Raw genomic sequence first — 25,651 nt, forward strand, 5'->3', positions numbered from 1 at the left:
CTTGTCTGCACACCCCCTGTGTGCATACATTCCTTTGTGCTTCTTTATGTACTTTTCTCTCTGTTATCCAGCTTCTTTGTATGCATGTGCAACACACATCTCCTGCTTACTTTTGTATGTTACACCTTCCTGCTCCTAGGTGTGCCTCTAAGCTACTTACCCTTCCTGAGTGTCCTGGTTTAGCTACCCTCTTCAGTATACTCTGATGTGCCTTTTGCCCCTTTTGCTTGTGACTTTCTCTTTCTCTCATTATGTGCTACTGTTCCTATCTTCCTCCTCTTGGTTACAAGTTTCTTCCCTACCTGTTGTTTGTATCCAGTTGCCAGGTGCTTCGACTAGTCCTTTGCGTCTGTGTTGGTGCACTAGAGGGCCGCAACCTGGAAGGTGTTCAGCAGCCAATCATCCTCACCACTAGAGGCTCTGTCGAATACCTGGCCCTTCTTAGATTCTGCGCCTCTAGTGCGTCCTGCGAAGGCACAGACCTTAGTTCCTCTCTCTCTGTGACCAACATCCCAGATACCCCTTCTGTCTGTGACTCCTACCAACTCCTCAAACCCCGGAGCTCACATACCCTAGTGCCCTGGTCCCCAGACCGTGACAGCAGGCAACATCAATGCCTCTGGGAATGTATCAAGCTATTTGACTGAGCAACTTACTCTTTGAGAATGTTTCACAAAACTTGCCCAAATTTTCAGACTTTTTTTCTACACAACATTTTACTTTACACTATGGTATGAAAAATTACACCCATTCAAAAAATACATGCAGAATTTAGAGTTGATGGTCCCCTAGGCATTATGAGCAAGTTAAAGGCTTTCTAAAATCTCTTAATAATTAATACAAATATTGCTTTTTAATTACTGTCTCGCAGCAAAAGATGGTTGAAATTATACAGAAAAAAAGCAAAGCAAGAAAGATAATAATCACAAACTTTATGCACACCTAAGCATGTGCTCTGCCTACATTCAAACTTGCTTAATGTTTAAAAGCCCAAAAGGTTAAAAAAAAGCTGCAGTATTTCAGTTAGTGGTGGATTGTGGTGGCCTACTAGTTTCCTATACTAGAAATTCAGCAGAGAGATTCCTTTGCTCTCAGCTCTCTTCCTGCTCAAAGGCAAGGCTGTATTTTAGCTTCAGGCTGCCCTAGGCAGGCCGTTTCCTTACAGAATAAAATGACTGTGTCCTTTTTGACCCTACTTATGACACAATTACTGCCATAAAAACTGTAACTGTAACTTCCTTGGTGTGCATGCTTCCTGGTGCAGAGTGGCAGCCATACCCAGTCAAGTCAAGTCAATAAATTAAACATCCACTTTGATTTCTGAGGGAACAGTGAGGGCAGCCATGCAATAAGGGCTTGTTCACACCAAGTGCAGAGCAGAGTTGTTACAGAAAACATCAAACATGCACCCAATGTATTCCAATGGTATTTTGGGCTCTAGTTCACACCACAGCGTTCAGTTCACTATTGGATGATTAGACATCAAGGGAAGTAACAAAGCACCATGCTAAATTGAATATTTTGTGCAACTGATGCCACAGGATCATAGACAGGGCAGATGTCTCTATACCCAATACTTGCATGACTTGCCCACATGATTACTGAACAGGCATATGCATAACTCACTACTTCAAGAAATTTTTTGGAAAACATCCTGTGTTGGCAAAAAATGATTCCATAGTTGAAAAAGATCATTCTCACCTTGAGGCCCGGTGCAGACCCACACGATCTGGGATCGCGCGGTCCTGCACAATTCAGGCCGCAATTGCCTTTTTTGCAATACATGACACCCAGCTATTTTACCCGTGATCGTGTTTGGAAGCACGGACGGAATAGGGAAAAATGTGTCGGGAAATGTAAAGTGGATAGGGGAGCTGCCAGACAATATAGTTTATAGCAGGGGAGGGAATGGTGCCAGATAATGTAGCATTAAAGGGGGAGAGGTCAGAAAATGTAGTACAGATAGTGGGGGGTAAAATCAGGACGCTTGTGCAAACGCTGGAGAAAGATGTGTAATACAGAGCTGTGCACACTGCTGAACTCTGTACTATACACTGTGCACTAATAGGAAACACTGGCAGAATTCTGAATAAAAATCAGCTTTAAATATATAGGGCAGCAAAGGATATCAATTGGAATGGAATATAAGATTAAACCAATGATTTTTGGATAATTGTGGGGAAGCATGTTGGTTATTTGGCAACTCCACTTTAACCAACTATATTGTCATCTTTATCCAATTCTTGTTAGGCGTTTTAATCTTGGCTCATAAAAGTACTGAACTTTTGTGTGACCCAGTCAGGATCAGTTTTTAGTGAATAGCTTGAAAAGTTAATCTCTTCATGTCCAGTGTATTTGACGGTATCCAACACATCAACCAGAAAGACAAACATTACGGTTGATTGTTTGGGATGTGCAGGATAAAAGGAGGGTATAACTGTGCTAAATCATGTGTAACCATGACACCAATGACCTTCGGTGTTTAAGCCAGACTATTGACAGACAACTGAAATTCAGCTCAGCTAACTTCATCATGACTTCTGCTTTTCTGCTACTGAATAGAAAACAGTTGGAAAAGAGAAAAAAAAAATCAAGCATTTTATTCAGTCTCCTTTAAGGCGTCATTCACACACGCCCTTATCAGGCCATTCCCAGGAGGGACAGGTGCTGCGTGTAGCAGCCTGTTCTTCCCTATGGGAGGACGCGGCTGTACACTGTCATACGCACACTCGAACTGCACATCCGTGCGGGTCTGGGAGTCCGTGCTCAAACGCAGACAGGATTCACCCTGCACCCCGGGAATGACCCGATACGGTTGTGCACACCGCACAGACGTGTACTCCCCAATTAGCCCTGTGTGAATGAGGCCTCATAGGTGATTTAAAATTTAAACAAACAACAGACTGTATAGTTGACCTATCCATATAGTAAAATCTACAGGGCTATTCACTAAAGGGTGAAGAGTTTGGAGAAGGTAGAAATGAACAATCTAGGCCAAAACAGCTGATTTGGAAAACTTCTCCAATTAAACTCACTTTTCAGTTCAGCTATGTTGTCCTAGATTGTTCATTTCTCCTGCCTTCTCCAAACTCTTCACCCTTTTGTAAATAACCTTGCTAGAGTTGCTTCCACATTAGTTTTACCCTAAAGGTTTGAATCGGAGGAAACTACTCCAGTTTTTATCAACAATACGCTGAAACATAAAGCCCATCTACTGACTATTCTTGCATGAATAATCAGCCTGGAAGTGTCTAATGGTATTTATATACATAACAGTTCTTCAATTACCTCGCTATAATCAGTTTTATCTTCAGATGACACATTTATTTTGTGTAAGGGTACAATAAAATGTGGATTGCTAAATCCTACTTAAACTTATAGTTAAAGTGTAATTCCACTTTTGCACCAAAATTGGGATGTTTTATGATGGTTACATTTTGCATGTACTATCTGTACCTTTTCCATGTATTCTGAATTCCACTCGCAAATTGCAAGCACTCGTTGGTCAGCACGGCCACCTGACAGCGCTGACAAATGAGAAGCGCTTCTAAGCACTGCTAAATACAGTTTTGGTTAAAAAAAATTTGTATCAGGACAGCAGATTGTCAGGCGGGACAGGTAGATCGGGCCCCTGCTTTAGTCCTTGGACAAATAGGTTTTGTTTTTTTTCCACACCCCTGCCTCTTTTCTTCCCCAGTCTTCTGACAGTGTCCATGTTTATCAAGGGCAGATTACTAGCTCTCCTTTCACTTCCTGGACTTGTGGCACATGTGACTAGAACATGTGACCATGCATATCATCTCAGGGGAGAAAAATGCCTTTCCCTGAGATCTCATGAGATTACAGATGAGATTCCCCAGCAATGCTGGTGACAAGGCAATCCCAGTGTGCATTGTTTTGGCAAACTGAAGTGCTTTTGCACTTTCAAAGGAGGAGGTGAATGTTCTGCAAGTGTAAGTATTTCAAAATCACAGCATTTATACCTGACATGTCTATGTTATTATTAATCATCTTACATAGAGGGATGCATTGGTAGAATCTGATTTTTTAGTGTAAAGGTCCACTTTAAAGAGGTTCTCACTTTTTGAAGAGAGAGATACTCTTTGTTTTTTGTATCTGTTGCCATTGGAGAGTTCCATCGCTCCTTATCCCTGTGACACACAATCACCAGGATAAAGGTAACAGTTAGCTAAAACTGAGCTTAAATGCATCCTGCATATAAGTGATTCTATTTAAAACCAGGAAACATATAGTTTTGCAGCTGTGTTCCTAACCCTTTACTGAATGTTAACAATTTACATTTCAGACAGACACAATTGTTTATATTTCCACATTTATCACCATCTATTCCTCACACATCCTCCCTGCATGTATATTCTCCACACCAAAATATTCTGATATTCTACTGCTGATCATATTGCAGAAATGCTCCTCATGTAAATAGAAGTGTCTGGTTGCTAAGGTGATTTTCATTTCCGTTCAATGTATTTCATCTGGATGGGCTGATGGAAAAAATACGTTTTTAAACTGTACAAAGGTGCTAACTCTTCACATACATATATACATGTCGCATAACATTTTGCTGACATAGGTTATTATTTATCCAGATTACCATTTAAAATGACGACTGACTCAATAGCTTTTATTTTATCTATTTGTGTTTCACTAGTTGCCACGGAAGTCTAAACTGGAAAAACTGAAATTGAAATATATGAGGAGCATCCAAACGATTTTCCGCTTTTAACAAAAATGCCTTAGTTCCAAAATATGTATCTGATCTTATTTCCATAGCTGGGGAGACTCCACTTTGAAATTTGAAATTAATTTGGACCCATTCACACCACATCATTTCCAGACCAGACCAGATTGTTTCCAGATCCAAAATGCATCCTAATGTATCCCTATGCTATTTCTGGCCTCTGTTCACACCAGCGCAGTCCGTTCCAGACCAGACCAGAAAAATACTGCATGCATCATTTTGTCTGGTCTGGAATGCACTGGAACTGCGGGCAAGTTCACACCATTTTCCGGACCAAATCTGGTCCGGAAAATGGTGTGAACCTGCCCTTCATAAGTAGCTCTAAAAATTACCTCAGAGCTCCTTTAGTATTTTTTTCAGTGCATGTAGCTTGGCCTCAAAGGTCCTTTAGCCTTCAATGGGCAACCAAGGTTTGGGTGTTTTGCACCAGAAAACACAGTGAAACTTAGTGTTTGGATAGCTAAAGGCTGCTTAGCGGTTCATTTAAAACTGCATGTTTACTGTGTGTTTAAAACATCAGTCTGCTTATATAAGAAACTATCAATTGGTTTAAAATTCAATTCTGGACTTAAAAAAAAAATGGAGCTGCATGCTTTTAAAACAATTGTATACAATGGTATTAAAAACCATGGAAAATCCCGAAATAAATAAGCTTTACCCTATATATTGTGCGTCTTTAGAAATGCTTACAACAGCAAGGGAAAAATGGATCCCTGATTCAACAGACATATAGAACTAATGTTAACCAATGCCAATGAAAACGTTCAAGGAGATACAAGCTGAACTCAAAGGTACAGCAGTGTCCGATTGCTTTTTGAGCAACTCTGGGCTCAAAGGAATAAGACTCCACTATTGAAAGAAAACCTTTTAAAAGCCAGAGAGTGTAATTTGCTAAAATGTGTACTGACACAAGAGTCAAAGGAGACAAAACTGGAGCTTTTTTGGCAAGTCACATCAGCTTAATGTCCACAGATGAAAAAATGAAGTTTAAAGAAAAGCGCGCTATACCTTCTGTGTAGCATGGAAGAGGCTTGGTTATGTTATGGGGTTGCTTTGCGGTGTCCAGCACAGGGTGCCCTGAAATCTGTGCAGGGCACTTGTTTTCAGTGATTGCCTCTAAAGATTGTGCAATATATTAGGTTAAGTGTTTCATCATTTTTGTCCATCCTATTTATATTTGGTTTTCTATTTAAAACATTCTTTGGAATCAAAAATCTAAAGCAAAGTCTAATTCGTATTAAACAATGATGATTGCCAATTACTTTGATCAGTTTCAAGTTATTTCAGTAAAACGTGTGGGTTCTTCTGAATTGTGAAGTTGTCACATGACAGTGACCCAATGGTTAAGTGTTCATAAGACCTACATGTACCCACTCTACATACTATGAATGTGTATATCTTAGTTGGTTGTATAATAAACATTAACAATAAACAGTGAAGATGTAAATTCTTAATAAAGATCCTTAGTATACAGTTGCATCAAGGATGAACAATTATATAAGCCAGCTACAGTCATATACACTTATGAACCCTTAAATAGTCATCTACAGGTTGTCATCCCAATACCAATGAGTGATCTGTCTTCCCTCAGTCTAAACAAGCAACAATTTATGTACATTTGTTACAAAACATCAGGGTACACCCAGTTACTAATAGTAATATATTGTATTATTTATTACAAGTCATTTTGCTCCTAAGGTGGATAATATATCCTTAGATTTGATTATCATGCAGTAATTCCGCAGAGTGACCATATCCTTTCAGTATCCTTAGCACATTATAGGTAGCAAAAAAACACAGGCTTTTCAAAAACCAAAAACATTCATACAGTAATAGAAAATGCTGCAAAATGCAGACATAAAAAAGATGTTATTCAGCACTTGGTGTTGAAGGTTATTTTCTTTTAATAGATGGCATCCTCCATTATAGAACAATTCATCCTCAATGCAACTGTATACTAATTATCGTTATTAAGGAATAACATCTGCACTTTTATTGGACTTATGGTTCAGTCATTTAAGCATATAAGGTGGGTATGATGGCTGTGATATAAGCATATAAAGGGCTACAGCATGTAGGCTTAGGAGTCAAGATGCTTCTCAACTAAGCACTTTTAAACTTCATTCAAATTGGCCACACCTTTTCACATCTATGCATAAAGTGGTTCTGATATGCATTACTGCATGTGCAATGTACATGGTCGAGCATTTTTTCAAAGTGGTGTCACAATATTAAAGAATAGATATTATACATTTTGCTGTGATAAAAACATGTAGACATACGTTTTTATAGTCATTACAATTCAATTAAAGGAGTCTGCTTAACAAGTGTTACTTCATAACAAAGTTGTATTTTCTAGTTTTTAAAAACATGTTTGTTACAGCACACATATGTCAGGCATCTGCTCATAGTAATGCATGGGATTTCTACCTGAAACAACATTTCAGGTAAGCAGACAAGTGTGAACACCAGCAAAGCCCCTGAGACTGTGACTTCAGACAAGACATAGAGATATGCTTTTACACTAGCAGAATGATTATTAGTAGCTGTGGCTGAATGGGATGTGGAAAAAGCTGACTACATTTCAGGTGTCCAGAATCAAATATTAGGATTGGGCTAGCAAGAAAATAAATGCATACACTAGCAGATGCCCTCATCATATGACATAATTTTCTATAACATGTAAACTGATACCATTTTATGGTCTAGCCATATACACATTGGGGGGGATTTATCAAAACTGGAGCAGATGTGCATGGCAACCATTCAGCTTCTCTCTTTTGTTCAGTTAAGATTTGCAAAAGAAAGAGAGAAGCTGAAGCTGCTCTAGTTTTTAAAATTGAAATAAATACATTCCCCTCATACTGTCAGATAAGGTGCAGAACTTTCACAGGTGACTTCTTACCTTTATGGGAGGTGTGGTGGATCATCACAAGAACAATGATCACAAACTTTTACCACTTACAAAAGATTGTCAAATGTTGAACAACTGGTTGAAAATTCAACCCTATTAGCAACTCAATTGCTAGTTTTCTACAGTCTAAAATTTGCTGCCAGCCCTTCCTCTACCTCGTACAATTTGGCAATCGTGCCATAACTGATAGTTATCACTTTCAGGCTCGTTTCTTTCTGGGGGTACCACATGTTTCTACGCATACCTATAATTCATCCTGCATATATGACTCCTCTAGTGTAGATACCAAACACTTCTGCTAGGGGCAACAGAGCCCAACAGTATGAAGAAACTTAATACAAACGCCAGCAAACAGGCTACTGAGCGATATGTTGTCATCCCCTCCAGCTGCAAAACGGATTAATAACCTTATGTTAACTTTTAAGTACTTGTCTGAGTTCTGTCTGCAGTCCAAAAAGAGTTAACCCTGCCCTCCAAGCCATTTGATTCATGTTTACTTAAGCTCCCTGGAAAAACATTCATATCATTCCAAGGCTGACTAAATGTTTTCCACAGTCATACTTCACATATTTGGATTTTTTCTTCTTCCCAGGGTCATTAACTGAAAAATGCAATGAAAAGTAACTAATATATAAAATGCTCAAAGCCAAACATAAAATTCAATGAATACTTATTATACTATCCTTGCTTTTTCACATCTCATTCACTGCTCTGCAACTACTGTAAGAAGAGGCCTAGGCAACCTGTGGTGTCCTATGCACTATTCACTTAAATCAGGAGGTAGATTTTTAGGGGCAGTTGAGCTTAACATAAGATTCTTACCCCCTCATCTTATAGTTGAACTTTGGGCAGATATAAAAAGACACACATTGTAGAAGCTCTATTCTCAATAATGCATTATTAAATGTATTTTTTTTAAAATGCAAGTAGTGTAAGTACCTGGAATTGTCCAGGCCTCGGGCTCTTGCAGGCCCTGTATAGCAGACCGGGGTGTGAGAGGAAAAGGCCGGACAGAGAGCCAATCAGTTCAAGTGCTGACAAGAAGGATGCTGATGGAAGGATGAAGCAGATTGACAGATTAGTTTATCAATGTGCTGCTCCTTCACTTTCAAGTCATAGAGTAGGCTGGGTCAAGGACGACCTGGGCTCAGAGGAAATGATGATAGACATCAGACTATCTTATTATTGAATAAAGTTCTGCTTTAAAGTAGATTTAAACCCTAACTGGATAGCATTTAGTTTGCTACAGACCAGTGTATCAAACCACTATCATGGCTTGTTTTCTGCGTTTTCACCATTTTTGCAGTTCATTTCTATTGATCTCCCCAAAGCTCTTTTTAGCCACTACTTTCTATGTGCACTCTCTTCATTGTCAGCTGCACGCAATTGGTCTGGACTGGCTTCATGTAAGTGAAAACATTGGACCATGCCTGTGCAATAGGTGTCAGCACAGCCACTTGAGAAAGGGTAGGAACATGAGATAGGGTATAAACGCAGAAGAACAATTGGAAGACAGCTGTCACTCCATATCAGGAAGTGCCTGAATAGGAACTCTCATGTCAGAATCACCAAGTATATGTTTTCAGATATTATGGTAGAGCTTACCATACTGGAAAGGCATTTACTTTACCATTGCAGACCTCCCCCTGAAAATAATAGTTGACCAGCTGTTATGAAGGGTCAGGAGTCCTGATATATACACTTGTAGCTGGTCAGTGATTCAGAGTAATGACATGGAGGATCAATATGACAGCCAGGTGGCTAGAATCTTAACAACAGCCCAGCAATGGCAGCCTCACACTAACCCTCACAATGGGCCTATTCTAAAGAAATGTTTATGTGGATTTTATATTTTACATGCTTGATCTTAAACATTATATATATATATATATCTTGTTAAATTTACTCTGTCACTTTAAAATTTAAAACTGCTAGCAGGTATAAAGTCTAGGCAGTTATAAACTAAGAGTACAGTAAGCATTCTATACTTTTCTGTCTGACTTTACCGCTGCTACTGTGTTTGCTTCAGGCTGACAGTGTTCTTCTTTATGCAAAACAGCAATAAAAGAACCCTGTAGGGTAATTTGGCCTTCTCTTTGGTACACAGACATCATAATATAATGGACATGTGGTATCGTCAATCACCTGCTTAATGTTTATTAGCTGTATTTAGGATACACTGTATCTTACAGCCTGACAATAACCCCTAGGTCTACTAGCACCCTTAACTCCTTTTATACAATATATTAGTAAATCATTTGCAATGCTTGTTGTCACCATAGTAACAGTTATTGGTAAATTTAAAGAGAACTATAAGCCAGACAAGATTACCTTGATTTCCCCTGGGGGGACATGTTTCTTGCTGTAAATCATACATCTAATGCTATATAATAAATATGTCTAGTTTTGCATCGCCAGGAGTGACTTGGAATTACTAAGTTAATTTTGTCATCATCTTTTCATTTCCTTTCATGTAGTAAAATACAAATTTAATAAATGTCAAAGTATTATTATTTATTTTTTGGTTTGCATTAGATGAAAAAAAACATGGAGGCTGCCATTACAAATGTCTGCCTATTAGCATGCTAGTTGCCTGGTTGCCACCACCTGGCTTAAAGGAGAACTATGGGGTCAGGGCTTTTCCCCATAGTTCTCCTTAGGGTAACGGTAGGACACAAACTAGCATCCTCCCGTCACCCTAGGCTCAGTATACCGCGAGCTACAGCTCACAGTATACTGAGACACCGCAGCCGGAGCGGATCCCGACATCGATGTCGAGATCCGCCCAGCTGCGTGACTGACAGCTGGCTCTGCCTATCTAGAGGCAGAGCCAGCTGTACCCGCCCCCTCCCCCGTCCGTTCCTCCAGTCAGCGCTGGCGGAGCGGAGCGGGGAGAGGGGAATCCAGCCCCTCCCCTGTCACGGCTCTCTGCCGGCACAGGATCGAGAAGTGAGTGAACGCCGGTATGTGTTCGCTCACCTCCCGATCTACTGAGCCGACCTGTGACAGTCTCATTGTCACAGGTCGGAGAGAACTATGAGGTGAGTGGAAAGCAATAACCTCATAGTTCTCATTTAAGTAATTTAAGAAACTGACCTGAAACCAGTGTGCAGAGGACTTTCACCTTTTTCTAACTGATATGCTGAAATATTCTGGGGCCAGTGGTTTAACAGAACAATAATGCAGCGAGTATTATCACAAGATCAGCAATGTCAGCCCTGCATTTCACTAAGGGTAAGTATACTATGAATTCCCCTAAAGCTGGTCATACACCAGTAAAATTCTGGTCAAAGAAATTCCTGTTTGGAACATTTGATAGATCTTTTAATAGATAATTAGGTTAAATCACAGAAACAGAATTTCATGATCGAGGTGGTTAAAACATGGACCTTGGTAATGGTGCACTAGATACAGCACATCTGTGATTGCTGTGACTGGCCATCACAAGGCACAAAGACACTCTGTTTGGCTCTGTGTATTTTGCCTATGATCTGTGCTGTCTGATGACAGTGTGAACCCAGGCATTGTGTGTGTACCTGGTGCACACAAGCAGTAAACAGAGCACCATTTTTAACTGGTGCTACATAAATAAGCATCCACCTCTCTGTCATGTTTTAACAGCGGTATTATCATGGTTAAGCGCATGTGGCTTAGGGACAGCTGTCATATGGCAGTCTTTCAATCAGGGGGGAGAACAGCTCCGCCTGCTATGCCAGATCACAAGGCTCTCCTTAACTCACAGCTCTCCATCTTGACACAGGGGGCGGAGCAAGGTGGTGCAGGAGGAGAGCTCCGCCTCCTTTAACAATGACAGCTGTCACTGCCCCACACCGCTAGGCATCCTGACATAGGAGGCGGAGCCGGGAGGTGCAGGAAGAGAGCTCCATCTCTTGTAACAAGAACAGCTGTCATCTCCCCGCACCGCTCGGCATTCTGACAGCTGTCACCAGCCGCTCGGGCTCTTGAAAGCTGGTCTCCGCCCTGCTGGGCGCCGGCCGCATCAGAAGGCACACAGACCAGCACCCAGCAGGGAGGAGAAAAGCTAGGGATACACTGAATTTCCGGCTGCATTTTCAGGCAATTTGCCAAAAGTGCCATTTTCGGCCGAAATGTGTCAGCAGCTGAAATTTCGGTGCATCCCTAGATTTAAAGATAACAAATGATACATTGGGGCAAATGACAAGCCCTTGGAAAACAATTGTACTTTATATGGGTCTAATTTGATTGAGGAGATGCTAACCAACATGAAATATTTCTTCCCTTCTTTCTCTCTCTGTGGGTATCTTGGCAGGCGGGTGATGCTTATGTTCCGCCCGCCTGACATGTTTTATATTAACCACTAGGGTTGCACAGATACCAAGTACGAGTACATGTACCGATACTTTTGAGCTCCAACACTAGACTAGAGAAAAATTCAAAAATTAGGAGGCAGCTGACATGTGTAAGGAGCACATGGAGCTCCTGGGATTTGTACATCTATGTTTTAATGTATGATTTTGTTTTTATAAATATAAATAAAGGGATGCACAGATACCAGTTTTGCGAGTACGAGTACTGGTACTTGACAAGTACTTACAAGTACGAGTACTGATACATTTTTGTTTATTGTCATGTGACAGTTTTCCTAAAACAATACAGACTAATGATTTCAGGACAGTGGTGGAGCGCCAGAGCCAGGTCCCAGCTGCAACCGCTGCAACCCCGGTATTTCTCATGAAAATGCCAAGTATCTGCACTGGTACTCAAAAAGTATCTGTGCATCCCTATTAACCACTTGCCGTCCGCCCGTTGTAAAAAACGGACGGACGGCACTGCAGCATTGGCGTGTTGCCGTCGCCAGGCGGCATTTTTTTTCTGCTCGCGCGCGCCCCCTAGCGGGCACACACGGGCAGAAGAGACCCGACCAATGCAATTGGTAATATAGGGGAAACTGTTTTTTTTTTAAAAATTTCGGTAATTTTTCCTTAATATAGTAAAAAATAAAAACCCCAGTGGTAAAAAAAATACCACCAAAAGAAAGCTCTATCTGTCCCCAAAAAAGGGTATAAAATTCATTTCAGTACAGCGTTGCATGACGGAATAAATGTCAGTCAAAATACCGCAGCGCTGAATACTGAAAAATGGCCTGGATGGGAAGGGGGTTTAACACCGCGGATGTCAACTGGTTAAATGGTGTTTTTAAATCAGCTTAGCAATCACTGGGTTCATGTTTCACCTGTACTTGGGGGTGGAGCTCTCCTTTCCTATAAAGGATGTTCTGAACAAAACCAAAAGAAACACATTTTTCTGGGGATTTACACTAGCAAGCCCCCAGCATGTGAACCATTAAGATGCAGATAAGTACTTGTGCATAGCAAATAGATGAAACACAAAGTCTCCATACAATTTTGAGAAGAATGAGATCTGAGCATTGCAGTCACAGAACTGAACATCTGTTGCTTGCTTATATTGGAGTGATTTTTCATCCTTGGATTTGTAGAGAATACCAGTGAATGCATGGGCACAGCTAATGGGTGGCCCTTACAGATTTTTAACAATATATAATACAATATGGACTTTTTATTGTTTGTGAGGAGGTGATCACTATTTTGCTACTATATGAGAAGAAGCAGAAGATGTATAAAACTTGGAAAAAATAATAATAATAATTAAGACTAAATACAGTCATCCTGATCTGTACACTTGCTTCAGGTCAGTAATTTAGAAAGTTCTGAAGCCATTAAATCAGCATGGTAGTCAGACAACCAGCATTGTAGAAGATAGGTCAACAGTGGAAGTCTTCATACTTCCATCTGTGCAGGTTTCTTCTGAATATACCATCTAACATCTCCCTTAATAAACCACCCCTTGAATCTGAACAAGGCTTGTTTATGGGCTTTATACATAAACTGCAGATCAACAAAAGCTATGGTTAGGAAAACAGTACTTGTTCTTGCATTTACAAAGAATGCATTCCAAAGTTTTCTTTGAGAACTATGAAACTGAAGGGAGCACTAAAGAATATATGTTCAAAGTATGGGAATCTCAGATAAAAATTATTTTTTATAAACATAACTACCCTTCAATAATGTACAATAGCATCAAAGGGTTTCTCATTGATAATCATGCTGTGATGATGAAGCAGTTATCAGCTCAGTTTGAAAACTGCATGAGTGGACTCTACACTGAAAATAAATCACTGGCATGATGAAAAGCACTCATGTGACCTTGCCATTAGAAACATATATGTGATTCACCTCTCCTGCTGATCTTGATCATAGGAAAGTACCATACATTCACTTTTCCATAAAATTAGCAAATTTAAATAGATGAATGCTAACCATCTAGGGACTCAGTAGCTTTCAAGCTGTTGCTACATGCCTCATCAATGTAAGGTCACAGATCTACACTGACCGCCAATGGGCATTTCTACAATAACCACCAAAGTGAGAGGGCACTATTTAACAGTATACTTAACCACTTAAAGACCAGGTGTTTACCCCCTTCCTGGCCATGCCATTTTTCAGTATTCAGCACTGCAGTATTTTGACTGACATTTATTCCGTCATGCAATGCTGTACTGAAATAAATTTTACACCATTTTTTGGGGACAGATAGAGCTTTATTTTGGTGGTATTTAATCACCACTGGGGTTTTTATTTGTTACTATATTCTTGGGTAAAATATAAAAGACAGGGTTACGACGGGTAAACAGACACCAAACATGTCATGCCTTAAAATTGTCTGCACCTGCAAAATTGCAAAAAAAAACTACCATACCAAAAATTGACCATAGGCGACACCTTAAAAGCTTTTACTGCTCATTGGTTTAGTGTTATCAGCCACCATATTAATGGCAGCATTGTGCTTCACGTGACTGTGGAATTTAGAAATTATCTAGTGCAGCGGGAAATGAACACACATTACTACACATCCATGGGGTTATGATCTTGCTCATCTTATTGATGCAACTGCCCACCATATTCCTAAAAACCCAGATGGCATCCTGGAGAAGTCCAGGTGGTGAAGTTATTATTTAAAAATTCTAATTAAAGAAAAGAAAAAATCAATTAAACTAAACAAACATTATTTATCTCTAACCAACTAAGCTAATGCATATCCTATATTATATTATTTTGAACCTGCAATCTCTATCTCAGAATGGAACTAAGGGAGAAATCATAATTTTACTTCTTATATCATTGTTTTATAATAAGTATATGAAGTTTTCTTCTAAACGTACAGAAAAAAAAGAGCTCGTCAAGTTGAGGTGATCCAAGGTAAATGGGTACAAGTGACTCAATATATTATCCTCACTTGGTACACTGAGAGGAAACACATTCAAGCAGACAGCGTGATGTATCTTTCAGCCGTCATACAGTCTAAGTCAAAGATATAAATAGCTCTCAGCAACTTGTACCATCTTCAATCACTGTTAAATGACTCTTCGAACACTTGATATCTCTCATATCTTTCAGTAAGATTTGAGGAAGCCTGAGCAGTTTAAAAACACTGCTATTTTAGCATAATGTATTGTCATCTTAAGCATATTTGATTAATGCTATGCACCTCTATAGAAGCCATTAAACTCTTTCAGATATGCCACTGCCCTCCAGCAGAAGTGTGCTGCAGGTTCTACTCACATGGAATATCTTTCTGAAACAAATAACTGTCAGGAAATGCCTGGAAGATTACTACACCAAGGGGAACAAAAAGATACACATTCATTTAAAGTGGACCTATAGCCATAAAACCACAACGCACTAAATTCATGCCTGTAACCAAAGTTTTTATTCTGTACTGCTTGCTACACTTATTTTGACATCAACTAAGAAGATAGTAATTTACATATTTAATGATAAGACATTGAACATCCCATTTAGAACTGCTTTTTACCTCCTCCCCTTTTTCTTTGATAATATTACAATCCATTAAATGTAATGAGAAGAACACTATCATACTTCATCAGTTCCTTCTCTCAATAAACCTATGCTATTAAGAGGACGGTGGGCTTGCAAAACCGCTGCTGAATCTATGAAGTCATCCAAAATCTAATATACAGATTGCCATATCATGAAGTGCTCTGTCCCAACTAATATTAGATGAAAATTTAGCTACCAAACTTATTCAAGTATTGGAAGTTGAACTATTGTTCTAAAATAGAAACAATTTGGACAAGTACAGTCAGTGATTCCAGTAGTCTCTGATCTATTTGGAAAGATAATAGTCCATACTTGCCCTCAAAAAAGATCAAAAGTTTGTATTAAGGAAAATTAGGAAACAATTCCTCCGAGATTTAATTTAATACAGGGGGAATGAGGGGCGGCCGGGGGGGGGAGTTTTTAAGTAGCCCTACAAAAGATCACACTTCAGTACAGATAAACAATCCAAAGTAAATCCAAGGGCAAGGGCTCACTTACTTATACATAGTTTAAAAATAAGTAAGTATTCAGTAAGTGCTCACAAAGCAAACCACACCACAGAGCGGGACAGGGACGTTCAGCTCCATGACACCTGCAGCGCTACAGCTGCAGTAGGCACAGAAGATCACTGGGAGCTGGACTTCCACCCTGAGGTATACTGAAGATTTGCAGGAAGGAGTCAGATCTGGTTATGGCATACAGATTTACAGCAAAGGGCCTCTACAACTTACTATAAATTTCAGGAAGTTAATTGTGCCCAACATTGGACTTTAATGTACTGTGTAGAGATGCACCGATACCAAGTACCATACTCGATACAAGTACAAGTACATGTACAGATACTTTTCGAGCTCAAAAACTAGACTAGAGAAAAATTACAAAGTTAGGAAGCAGCTGTCATTTGTAAGGAGCACATGGAGCTCCTGGGATTTGTACATCTCTGTTTTAATGTATGATTTTGTTTTTATAAATATAAAGGTATGCACCAATACCATTTTTGCAAGAACAAGTACTGCTACTTGCTAATTACAAGTACTGATACATTTTTGTCTATTGTCATGTGTCAGTTTTTCTAAAACAATATCGACTATTAATTTCAGGACAGTGGTGGAGCGCAAGAGCCAGGTCCCAGCTGCAACTGCTGAAACTCTGGCAGTTCTGAAAATGCAGAGTATCGGCACTGGTATCTGAAAAGTATTGGTGCAACCCTAGAAGGAATTAAATCATAGCACAAATTATCATCAATGTAGTCACCTTTTCCAGATATAACCACCAACCACGCTTGTGTTGCCTCTCAGAAACCTGTCTTCTGATTCTGTTGTGGCTATGGGTTTGTCAGACTCATTCCTATCACAGTTACCTCCTGTTTCCAAGTACCTTTTCATGGTGCAGAAAACTGTACTTACCAACACCTTGGCTTTCTTTAGCATAATAGCATGTTTTCCTTTGTTAATGTTAAAGTGTACAAAATACAATAGATAACTTTCAAACACAGCTCCTGGTATTAGAAAAACCCAACAGACTTCAAGGAAAATAAAATAGTTTCAAATGTGCAACCAAGCCAGATATTTTTTAATTCCTGTAGAATACACTTATATTTTTATTTACAGTCCACTTATGATTATTTTTAGAGGTTGTCTCCATTATTATTAGAAAAAACTGTGCATTATTTATATTTTTTCACTATCCTACAGGAGGCTCTAAAATATGACTCATTTCAACTTATCATGGAAAAGGAAGTGTTAGGTAAAAGTTACATTTAAAGAAAGCAAATCCTTTTAAAAACACACTTGTATGCAATTTATAAATACAGATTCTGTTTGCAGTGAACATTCCACGGACTCTGACCACAAATCAGTTTTCTAAAAACTGGTTAAAGCTGCAATGTCTGCTGTTTGTTGTCTTCAGGAACATTTCTAAATCAGCCTTCAGTGTATTTTTCAGTAACACACCTTGACTCTCAGATGCAGGCAGTAGCATAAAATAAGCAGCACAAGGTTAAAGGGCATCCAGTCATTTCACACTGCATTAAAAGCATTTATTGCTTCTGGTTAAGAGGGGCAATTTTTCTGGCACAGCTTTTAATCATTTGTTTTTGTTATATAAAGTCATAAGTGGTATATGTTTACCAGGTACACTGTTTGGGAAGGTAATGTTTGCTCTTTAACTAAACCTGACCTTTGCCAATGCAGGACATTTATAGATGCATTACTTTTACAAAGCATAATGTTTCAAACGAAGTATGCCCTTCCTCAGATACTTACAGAATAAACATCCCTGAAACCTATATACAATGATAAAAAACACACACCCACAAAGTGCAGGCACAACATTTAACCCAAATAAACATTGGTATGGATAGAGAGAAACTATAAGACAAACAAAACAATTCACAAAAAACAAACAAACAAACATTGAAGGGTATACTTCTGACATTGTGGGTTTATAAGAGTTCAATATACATATCTAGAAAATCTTGTGTTTAACAATACCTTGCTGGGTTTATGTGTCAACTGAATGGGAAGTGGGGCTTAATCTCAACCCACAGGTACTTTCAAGAGGGTTCTGGCACTTTAACAGTTTATACACATTGGGGACAGAATAGGTTCACTTTAAATCTTATTCCCAGACATTGTGTTAATGCCATACCTTCACACACTGGGCAGCACTCGCCAGGCACTTTCACTGGTTTAAGACAGCTTTGTCCACATGCCGTGGCCACACAGTGAGGTTCTCCATTAATGCACTGGCAGAAGGTGCAGTCATCTTCTCTCCAGCGATCACCATGACTTCTTATCTGTCCATTAGCATAACAACCAGCAGGATCATGCACTGGGAAAACAGGATCTGTAGGAAACCAAAACTCTGATATAATTTCACTGAAATACTACCCATATGATCATAACAAAGATTCTGTCATATAGTATATTTTTTTCACCCAGGGCTGTTTTTAGAGTTAATGCTAGTTTAAGTAGACAAATTATGCAAATATGTTATATAACAAATACCAAGAAAAATAAAACCAAAATGTACTGTTTGAGACAACATGCTAAATTCTTTTTATTCGGAAAACTACCACTGGACCATATATTTTGCCAATAACTGTATTTTGCAGCTCTTGCATGCAAGTATTCCTATTGTGGCAGTGTAAGCCAATGCCACGGTGGAGGATGGCAACCTTGGCACCCAGGACCCTCAGCCAAAGGGGCTTAGAGGGCCCAGAAAGTAAAGCAGGTTATAAGTAAGAACCTGGCTTTTCAGGTTATAAGGAAGAACCTGGCTTTTCAGGTTCTTCCAAGTTTTCCTAAATGTAGCTGGGATCTGGAGCTCTGGAGATTTCGTAGGGCTCTGGGTGGGATGAAATCTCTAGTCCTGGGGCCAGGTGATTCTGATGACCAGTATAGCTGGATCAGGTGGCTGAGAGCAGCCTTATTAGGAGTCTGAACCAGAGTTCAGAGAGGAGTGTTGGAGTTGTGTGGGTGCAGGAAGCACAAAGCCACAGCAGACTCAGGTGCGTGTGGGACACGCGGAACAGCCAGGGAAGGCTGGGAGAGGTCAGGAAGGTCGGTGACCCTAGGACCACTGGGACACACTTCTGAGAGAGCAGAGTGAGGGCTCATGAGGAAAGATACTGAGCCATATAAAGGACTGTCTTGTGTTGCTGCTGCAAGCTATTTTGTGTTTGCCCTTTAATAAACTGCATTTTACTTGATTTACCTGGACTACAGTGGAGTGTCCTTGTTATAAGTGGATATGTGGCAGTGTAAGCCAATGCCACGGTGGAGGATGGCGATCTTGGCACCCAGGACTCTCAGCCAAAGGGGCTGAGAGGGCCCAGAAAGTAAAACAGGTTATAAAGAAGAACCTGGCTTTTCAGGTTATAAGGAAGAACCTGAAAAGCCAGGTTCTTCCTGGGTGCCAAGGTCGCCATCCTCCACCGTGGCATTGGCTTACACTGCCACACTATTCATACTGCATGTAATCAAAAAGGTAGTCAGACTGTGTGTACTATAGAAGAATCGAATACTAATACGACTGATTATTATGTCATATCACTTTGAGATGGTTACAATTTATGTATGTTTTTTTTTGTATCAGATTGTAATGTCAATCCTTTTTTCAAAATAAAAATTGTTATGGGGGAAAAAAAGGTAGTCGGAAACAGTACACATGAAACAAAAAGTGAAACATATAGTAATGCTGGTGCGGGTCTTTCTATCTTGCTGCTTTAGACTAACCCAAGATAACTTTTTGGTAAAAATAACCCTACATAAGTAACTTATACAGTAGATGTAACCAATATAACAATTTCCTTCCTATGGGAAGCAATAACTCGCTGTTCACCCTATTTGAGTTTTCTACATAGCACATTTACAAATAACTTTTTTCCCCCATTTCTATGGTTATGGATTAATACATGTTTTTTTTGTTTAATGCCGTGTATACTTGACATTGTGGACAAAACTCTGGTGACACTAGGATGTGCCCTCAGTTTCCCAATGCAGCCTGGAAGCAGCCATTTTATCCTCATTCAAATCTTTAACCAAAGCTTTTTACAGGGGAACTTTTTCTCCAGTTCCAGGTACTGACACTGTACAGGTTTCTCTTAAACTTATAAAATGGTGTGTTCGAACATTTGCACCAGCCTCTGCCCCCTTTTCTCCAAATTCTACATTGTGGTTTAGTCAATATCTACCGGAATTCCTACACTTACCAGATCAATTGCTGTGGGCAAGGGCTGGTATCATATATCTGCACCAGCTCTTTTCGGATGGTCACTAAGTCTTTTGATGAGTTCCGGAGTGAATTTAAACTCCCTAAGGAGTGGTTCTTCCAATATTTCTAACTTCGACATGCGACCGCAGCCCAGGTTGAGCTGCATGGCATCTGTTTACAACCTCACTTGATTGAAAAATTGCTCCTTACTCCTGATCGTACTAAGCTAGTTTCACATTACTATTCTAATCTTTTGTTGGCTAGTAATTCTAATTTTTATAGGTTGCGTGACAAGAGGTTGAATGATATTCCATCCTCATCTGATGAGGTGTGGGAATCTGTGATTTCACATATGATACCATCGGTTATTGTTGCCAGGTACAAACTGGTAAAATTGAGTTTTTGCATAGAATATATTTCACTCCATCTAGGCTTTCATATTCATATGAGCAAACTTGCTTCGTCTTACTGTCCTCATTGCTCTGCAGCCTATGCAGATGTTTGGCGCATGATTTGGAGTAGCTCTGTAATTAGTTCTTATTGGTGTAATGTTACTACATTTATTAGTGATAATTTGGATGCCCCTCATATTCATTGCCCACTGTAGTGTATTTTGGGATATGCTGGTGATCTAGATATCCCTCTACTCTTAAAAACTCTAAATACTATACTTTTTTTCTATGCAAAAAATTAATTATCCACTGGCAAATAAGTAATCCACTTTCTTTGACAGAATGAAAATCCTTGGTGAATCAGACGGTTTCCCTTTATAAGCTGACATAGAAAGTCAAAGGTTGCCCAAATAAATTTGGTCCAAATGGTTGGAGCTCTCGATGGTTGCCAATCTTGATAGTGTTTAATACTACCATGGTGGTTCTGTGTGATTGTGAGACCAGGCCTCTCTGTCAAATAAACTCTGTTACTGTTTCAGAAAAAAAAAACTCACTGAGTTTTCCTGCTACCCAGGATCCCCGCTCTGATGTAATTGCACCCTTCTATCTAATTTTTCTTTTGTATGCTATCCATAATCATGTTGTTGTGCTGTCATTTTTTCTAGCTATTGTTCTGTATTGTTTGCAAAAAAACCCCTTAAAAAAACAAAAAAAAAATAAACAAAAGTAGAATATAATATTGATTGGCATCAGTAGGATATTGAAGGGTATGGGAAATGTAATTGCATGAAAAATACATCTGACCATATCGCCCATCAGTGCTTGGGTCAAGCGTGTGTATCTGCTTTATCAGTCTTGTCCAGTACATTGGTGGAAGGTCATGGCAACATTGCAGCTTTTTTCGAAGTAGACAAGTTGAACAGAAAAGTGGAGATATGACCCAACCACTTACATATTTATTATTACTAGTGCAGTTTAGACATTGTAAGTCTGAATTGCTATGGTCACTCAGTCTTGTTTTTTCTTCAGTTTTCATCCTTAAAAATAGTCTATCTTTAAAAATAGGCTGTGTTATTAGAAAGCTAAGCATACTTACATATAGGGGTTTAAAACAAGACACTATGAGACATGGCATCTCAATTTGATATATATATTGACTGACCTACAAAGATCCTGTCAAATCAGTCACTTTAAGAATTAAATTTTAATTCAATTATATGGCCAACTAATTAATTCTTGCTGTCATTAATCTTAATGAATATGTACAGTAACCTCTTAATTTCACACATTCTTATTGTAAGAAAAAGCAAATTGCTGGCAATAAGAATGCATGCATGCCCTTGCAAAATGGATTAAAAAACATGAAAAAAGAGGGTGTGGTCTGGCAAACAGTCTGAAGACACTATACTTTGCAAATTCACCTGATAGTGGCCTATTCCAAAGGAAAGAAAAATCCCAGAGATCAAAGCGGAACATTTTGGCTCTCATTCATCCACACGTGGTACAGGAAACATGGACAACAAGGTGAAAATACCCATTATGACCTCCACCTCAGAGTGTAAGGCCAACAATTTCCAAGAAAGGAAGACTTAAGACATGCTGGCACATTCTGTAAGTGCCATGTGCTTCATGTACAAAGCAGGGCTTTGAATCATTTTCCCCCTGCACTAAACTAATCTTATCAGTACACCTGGGAGAGATAAAGGACTTGACACAGCTAAGAAAACCATTTTGCAAAATCTTGAGAGTCCTTAATAACTTAATACACACAGGACCATGGGTAACAAATGTAGCCATCTCTTAAAAGAAAGGATAGTGTCAGCACAAATGCAAAGATGATTAAAGGATTTACAACCAAGTAATACACACATACGCCACATGTGACAATAAACAAGCGAGCAGCTGGAAGGAGAGAAACGTTCAGGCAGCCAATTAGGGCGGAGAGCCCTGTGAGCCGCGATGTCACAGGAGGCGGGGTTCTCCACCCCGCATGGCCTCCTGTGACACATCAGGATGGAGAGCCGTGTCACAGGAGGCCAAGCCGGTGGTGCGGGGGAGGAGTCAGCTGTCTAAATAGACCAAGCTCTCCTCCCCGCCCTGCTTACCACAACTCCACGATTATGGATCAGAGATTATGAGAACTCATTGCTTGTTACCTGTCCCCAATGTTGGACAGTCTAACCATTTTTAAAACTGACAGTTGTTCAATCATGGAACAATGATTTAATGAATTTGTTTAAAACACACATGGGTGTACCGACCTCAAGTGCCTCAGTTTGAAACAGACCTGAGATTCTCCTAACACTCAGACATACTCTACCATTCTATGTGGACTCAATATCTTTAGTCACCTTCTGCTCAACCTATAATTGGACATTACTCTTTCCCTAGCTCTAGACAATAGATTCTGCATTCCTGGGTCTTGTGATTTGGATATCAACAGCTCAATCTGACAAGCACACCTATGCATTTTTTTAACCTATTGCAGGTGGACAGGCCTTAACCCTTCTGGCGCTGTTGTGCCATTCAGCTTCTGAAAGCATTATTGATCAAAACCTATTTCTTGCAACAATGTACTACACACCAGTCGTTAATTCCATTGTGGTTATTTACACATATCTGACCATTTCCATGGGAAAATCAAACATCAATATAACTCTACATCTGGTTGTAAATCCTGGTTTGCTGGCCATTTCATATGAGGACCTAAACCAATAATTGTTAGAGGCAGAACAAAGGATTGTCCTTCCAGGTATACACTTCCTAGTGTTCCTCACACATGTTCATTGTATAGGTTTATTGTTCAACAAGAGTTTTTATTTGATTTTTACTCTGGACCTGCAGCTCCTTACCCCTTTTCCTCAGTAGGTTACTTCCCCTTGTCACCATTTATTTCGAGGTTTCTACAGGGATTGAATGTTCCCATAAAAAAGACCTTGCATACTCAAGAGACTAAGTGCACAAGTAGCATATCCCAACGAGACCCATTTTCAAACTAACAAATGCCCAATGTCTTACAAGGCAACTGAAGCCAAAACTGTTTTGTTTTGGATAGAAGGGAGAGGGATTAGAACAGCAGTCAGTTTTTTTAATGTTGTCTGTATCCCCATTAGGGAGAACTCCCACCTCTATTTGCCCTGACGACCGTTATCACAGAAAGTTAAAACATATCTGAAATTAACAAAATGTGATGGAAAATCTTCCATTGGAGACACTGGTTCTGGTAACACTGATGACCACCAGGGATTTCCCTCTTTGGAAGGAGTCACTTCCTGTTCTGTCTATGGGAGAAAAAAAAATAGATGACCGTTATAATCCTAACTTACTCTATCCAAAATTAAAATGAAAAAAAAAGTTTTGTGTTCAGTTCTACTTTACATTTCAGATCCATATATTCTAAACAACTATAACATTATGACCACTGACAGGTTAATTAAATAACATTATCTTGTGGCAATGGCACCTAAAAGTGGGTTGGATATGTTAAGCAGCAAATTAACATTGTGTTCCTAAAGTTGATGTGTTGGAAGCAGAAAAACTGGGCAAGTGTAAGAGTTTAGCGATTTTGACAATGGCATTCTGGCAAGTCACATCCGCTCTATGTTTACTGAAGAACAAAACAAAATAAGCTTTCAAAGAAAAGAACCCATAACCTACTGTAAAACATGGGGGTGGCTTGGTTATAGTTTGGGATTACTTTGCTGTGTCTAGCATGAGGTGCCTTGAATCTGTGCAGGACGTAAAGATAGCCCAAGAAAATCAAAGAATTCTGGAGTGAAATGTACTGGTCAGTATAAGCAAGTTCCATCTCAGGTGCAGGTCATGGGTTCTCCAACAGGATAATGACTCAAACATACAGCTACCCAAGTACCAAAGAGTGTCTAAGAACAAAACATTGATCTATACTGAAGTGGCCTTCTATAAGCCCTGATCTAAATCCTATCAAACATCTATGGAAACAGCTGAAACATGTAGTCTGAAAAAGGCCCCCCTCAAACCTAGGACCACAATCCTCCAAACTATACAAATAAACTACAGAAAATTACTGACTACAATATATAGACTCAGGTTTCCCCACTATACCCCAAGCTGACACAGAACTACTAATCTCTCTCCTGATGATTCTTAGCAGGTAAAGCTCTAAAATCTGGTAATGTACCTGAACCCTATGGTTTTGCAGAGATGACAAGGCTTCTTTACAGTTTCTGACCCCAGAGATTTTGGCTGCAATTAATTCACATCTAGATGAGAAACCTTGCCTCCAGACAAGTTATGTGCCCACATATCAGTAATATCTAAAGACAGTAAAGACCCTATGCGGTCCAGCAACGATGAACCAATCTTACTTTTAAACATGTATCTGAAGCTTTTTACCGTAAACCTCACCAATAGATAATGTCCCTACTTACAAGCAATATGTAATGTATGTCAAGCATTTGATCCATTTTGATCAAGTTGGCTTTACTCCCAGTAGGGAAGCACATTTAAACAAAATTCCCATGTTCCTACTCTCAAATGATGCAGAAAAAGCATTTTCCAGCTTTTCCTGAAATCTACAATGCATCATATAGGCCTTAACCCCAACATGCATAAATCATACAATATATTAAATTTACTGTGACAGCGAGGGCCTTATAACAAACAGTGGCCATTAATATTGCTCTCCTACAAACTAGATTTGCACATCTGCAAGGCAACTTCATCTTCAAATGGGCAAAGGCCCATACAAACTCCTTGGGCACCCCTCCATAAGGAATTTTCACAATACATATGTTCATACAAAAACCCTATGTCTGCCAGGTTAGTGGGGGTATAAGACTGCTAGGCATCCTGAAATATTACCAGGGGATGGACAGTCAACCTATCCAAGGCAATTGAGTGCTGCAGAATTGCAAATGAAACAAATTAATCAATTTAGAGCAGGAGATTTAAATAGTACCTACAATGCCTTCCATGGCTAGTACCCAAA

At 39.5% G+C, this 25,651-nt stretch overlaps 1 protein-coding gene across 1 annotated transcript in view; it reads right to left on the reverse strand.

Moving 5' to 3' along the window:
- Positions 1-25,651, reverse strand: part of CRIM1 (cysteine rich transmembrane BMP regulator 1) — a 615,863-nt gene that overhangs the window by 181,794 nt on the left and 408,418 nt on the right. Inside the window, exon 8 of the mRNA XM_018565709.1 lies at positions 18,224-18,421. Within this exon, the coding sequence (XP_018421211.1) occupies positions 18,224-18,421 (198 nt within the window). The remainder of the gene's footprint in view (positions 1-18,223; positions 18,422-25,651) is intronic.

This window comes from Nanorana parkeri, unplaced genomic scaffold (genome assembly GCF_000935625.1).
Source record: "Nanorana parkeri isolate BGI_ZX_2015 unplaced genomic scaffold, ASM93562v1 scaffold876, whole genome shotgun sequence".
Classification (NCBI taxonomy): domain Eukaryota; kingdom Metazoa; phylum Chordata; class Amphibia; order Anura; family Dicroglossidae; genus Nanorana; species Nanorana parkeri.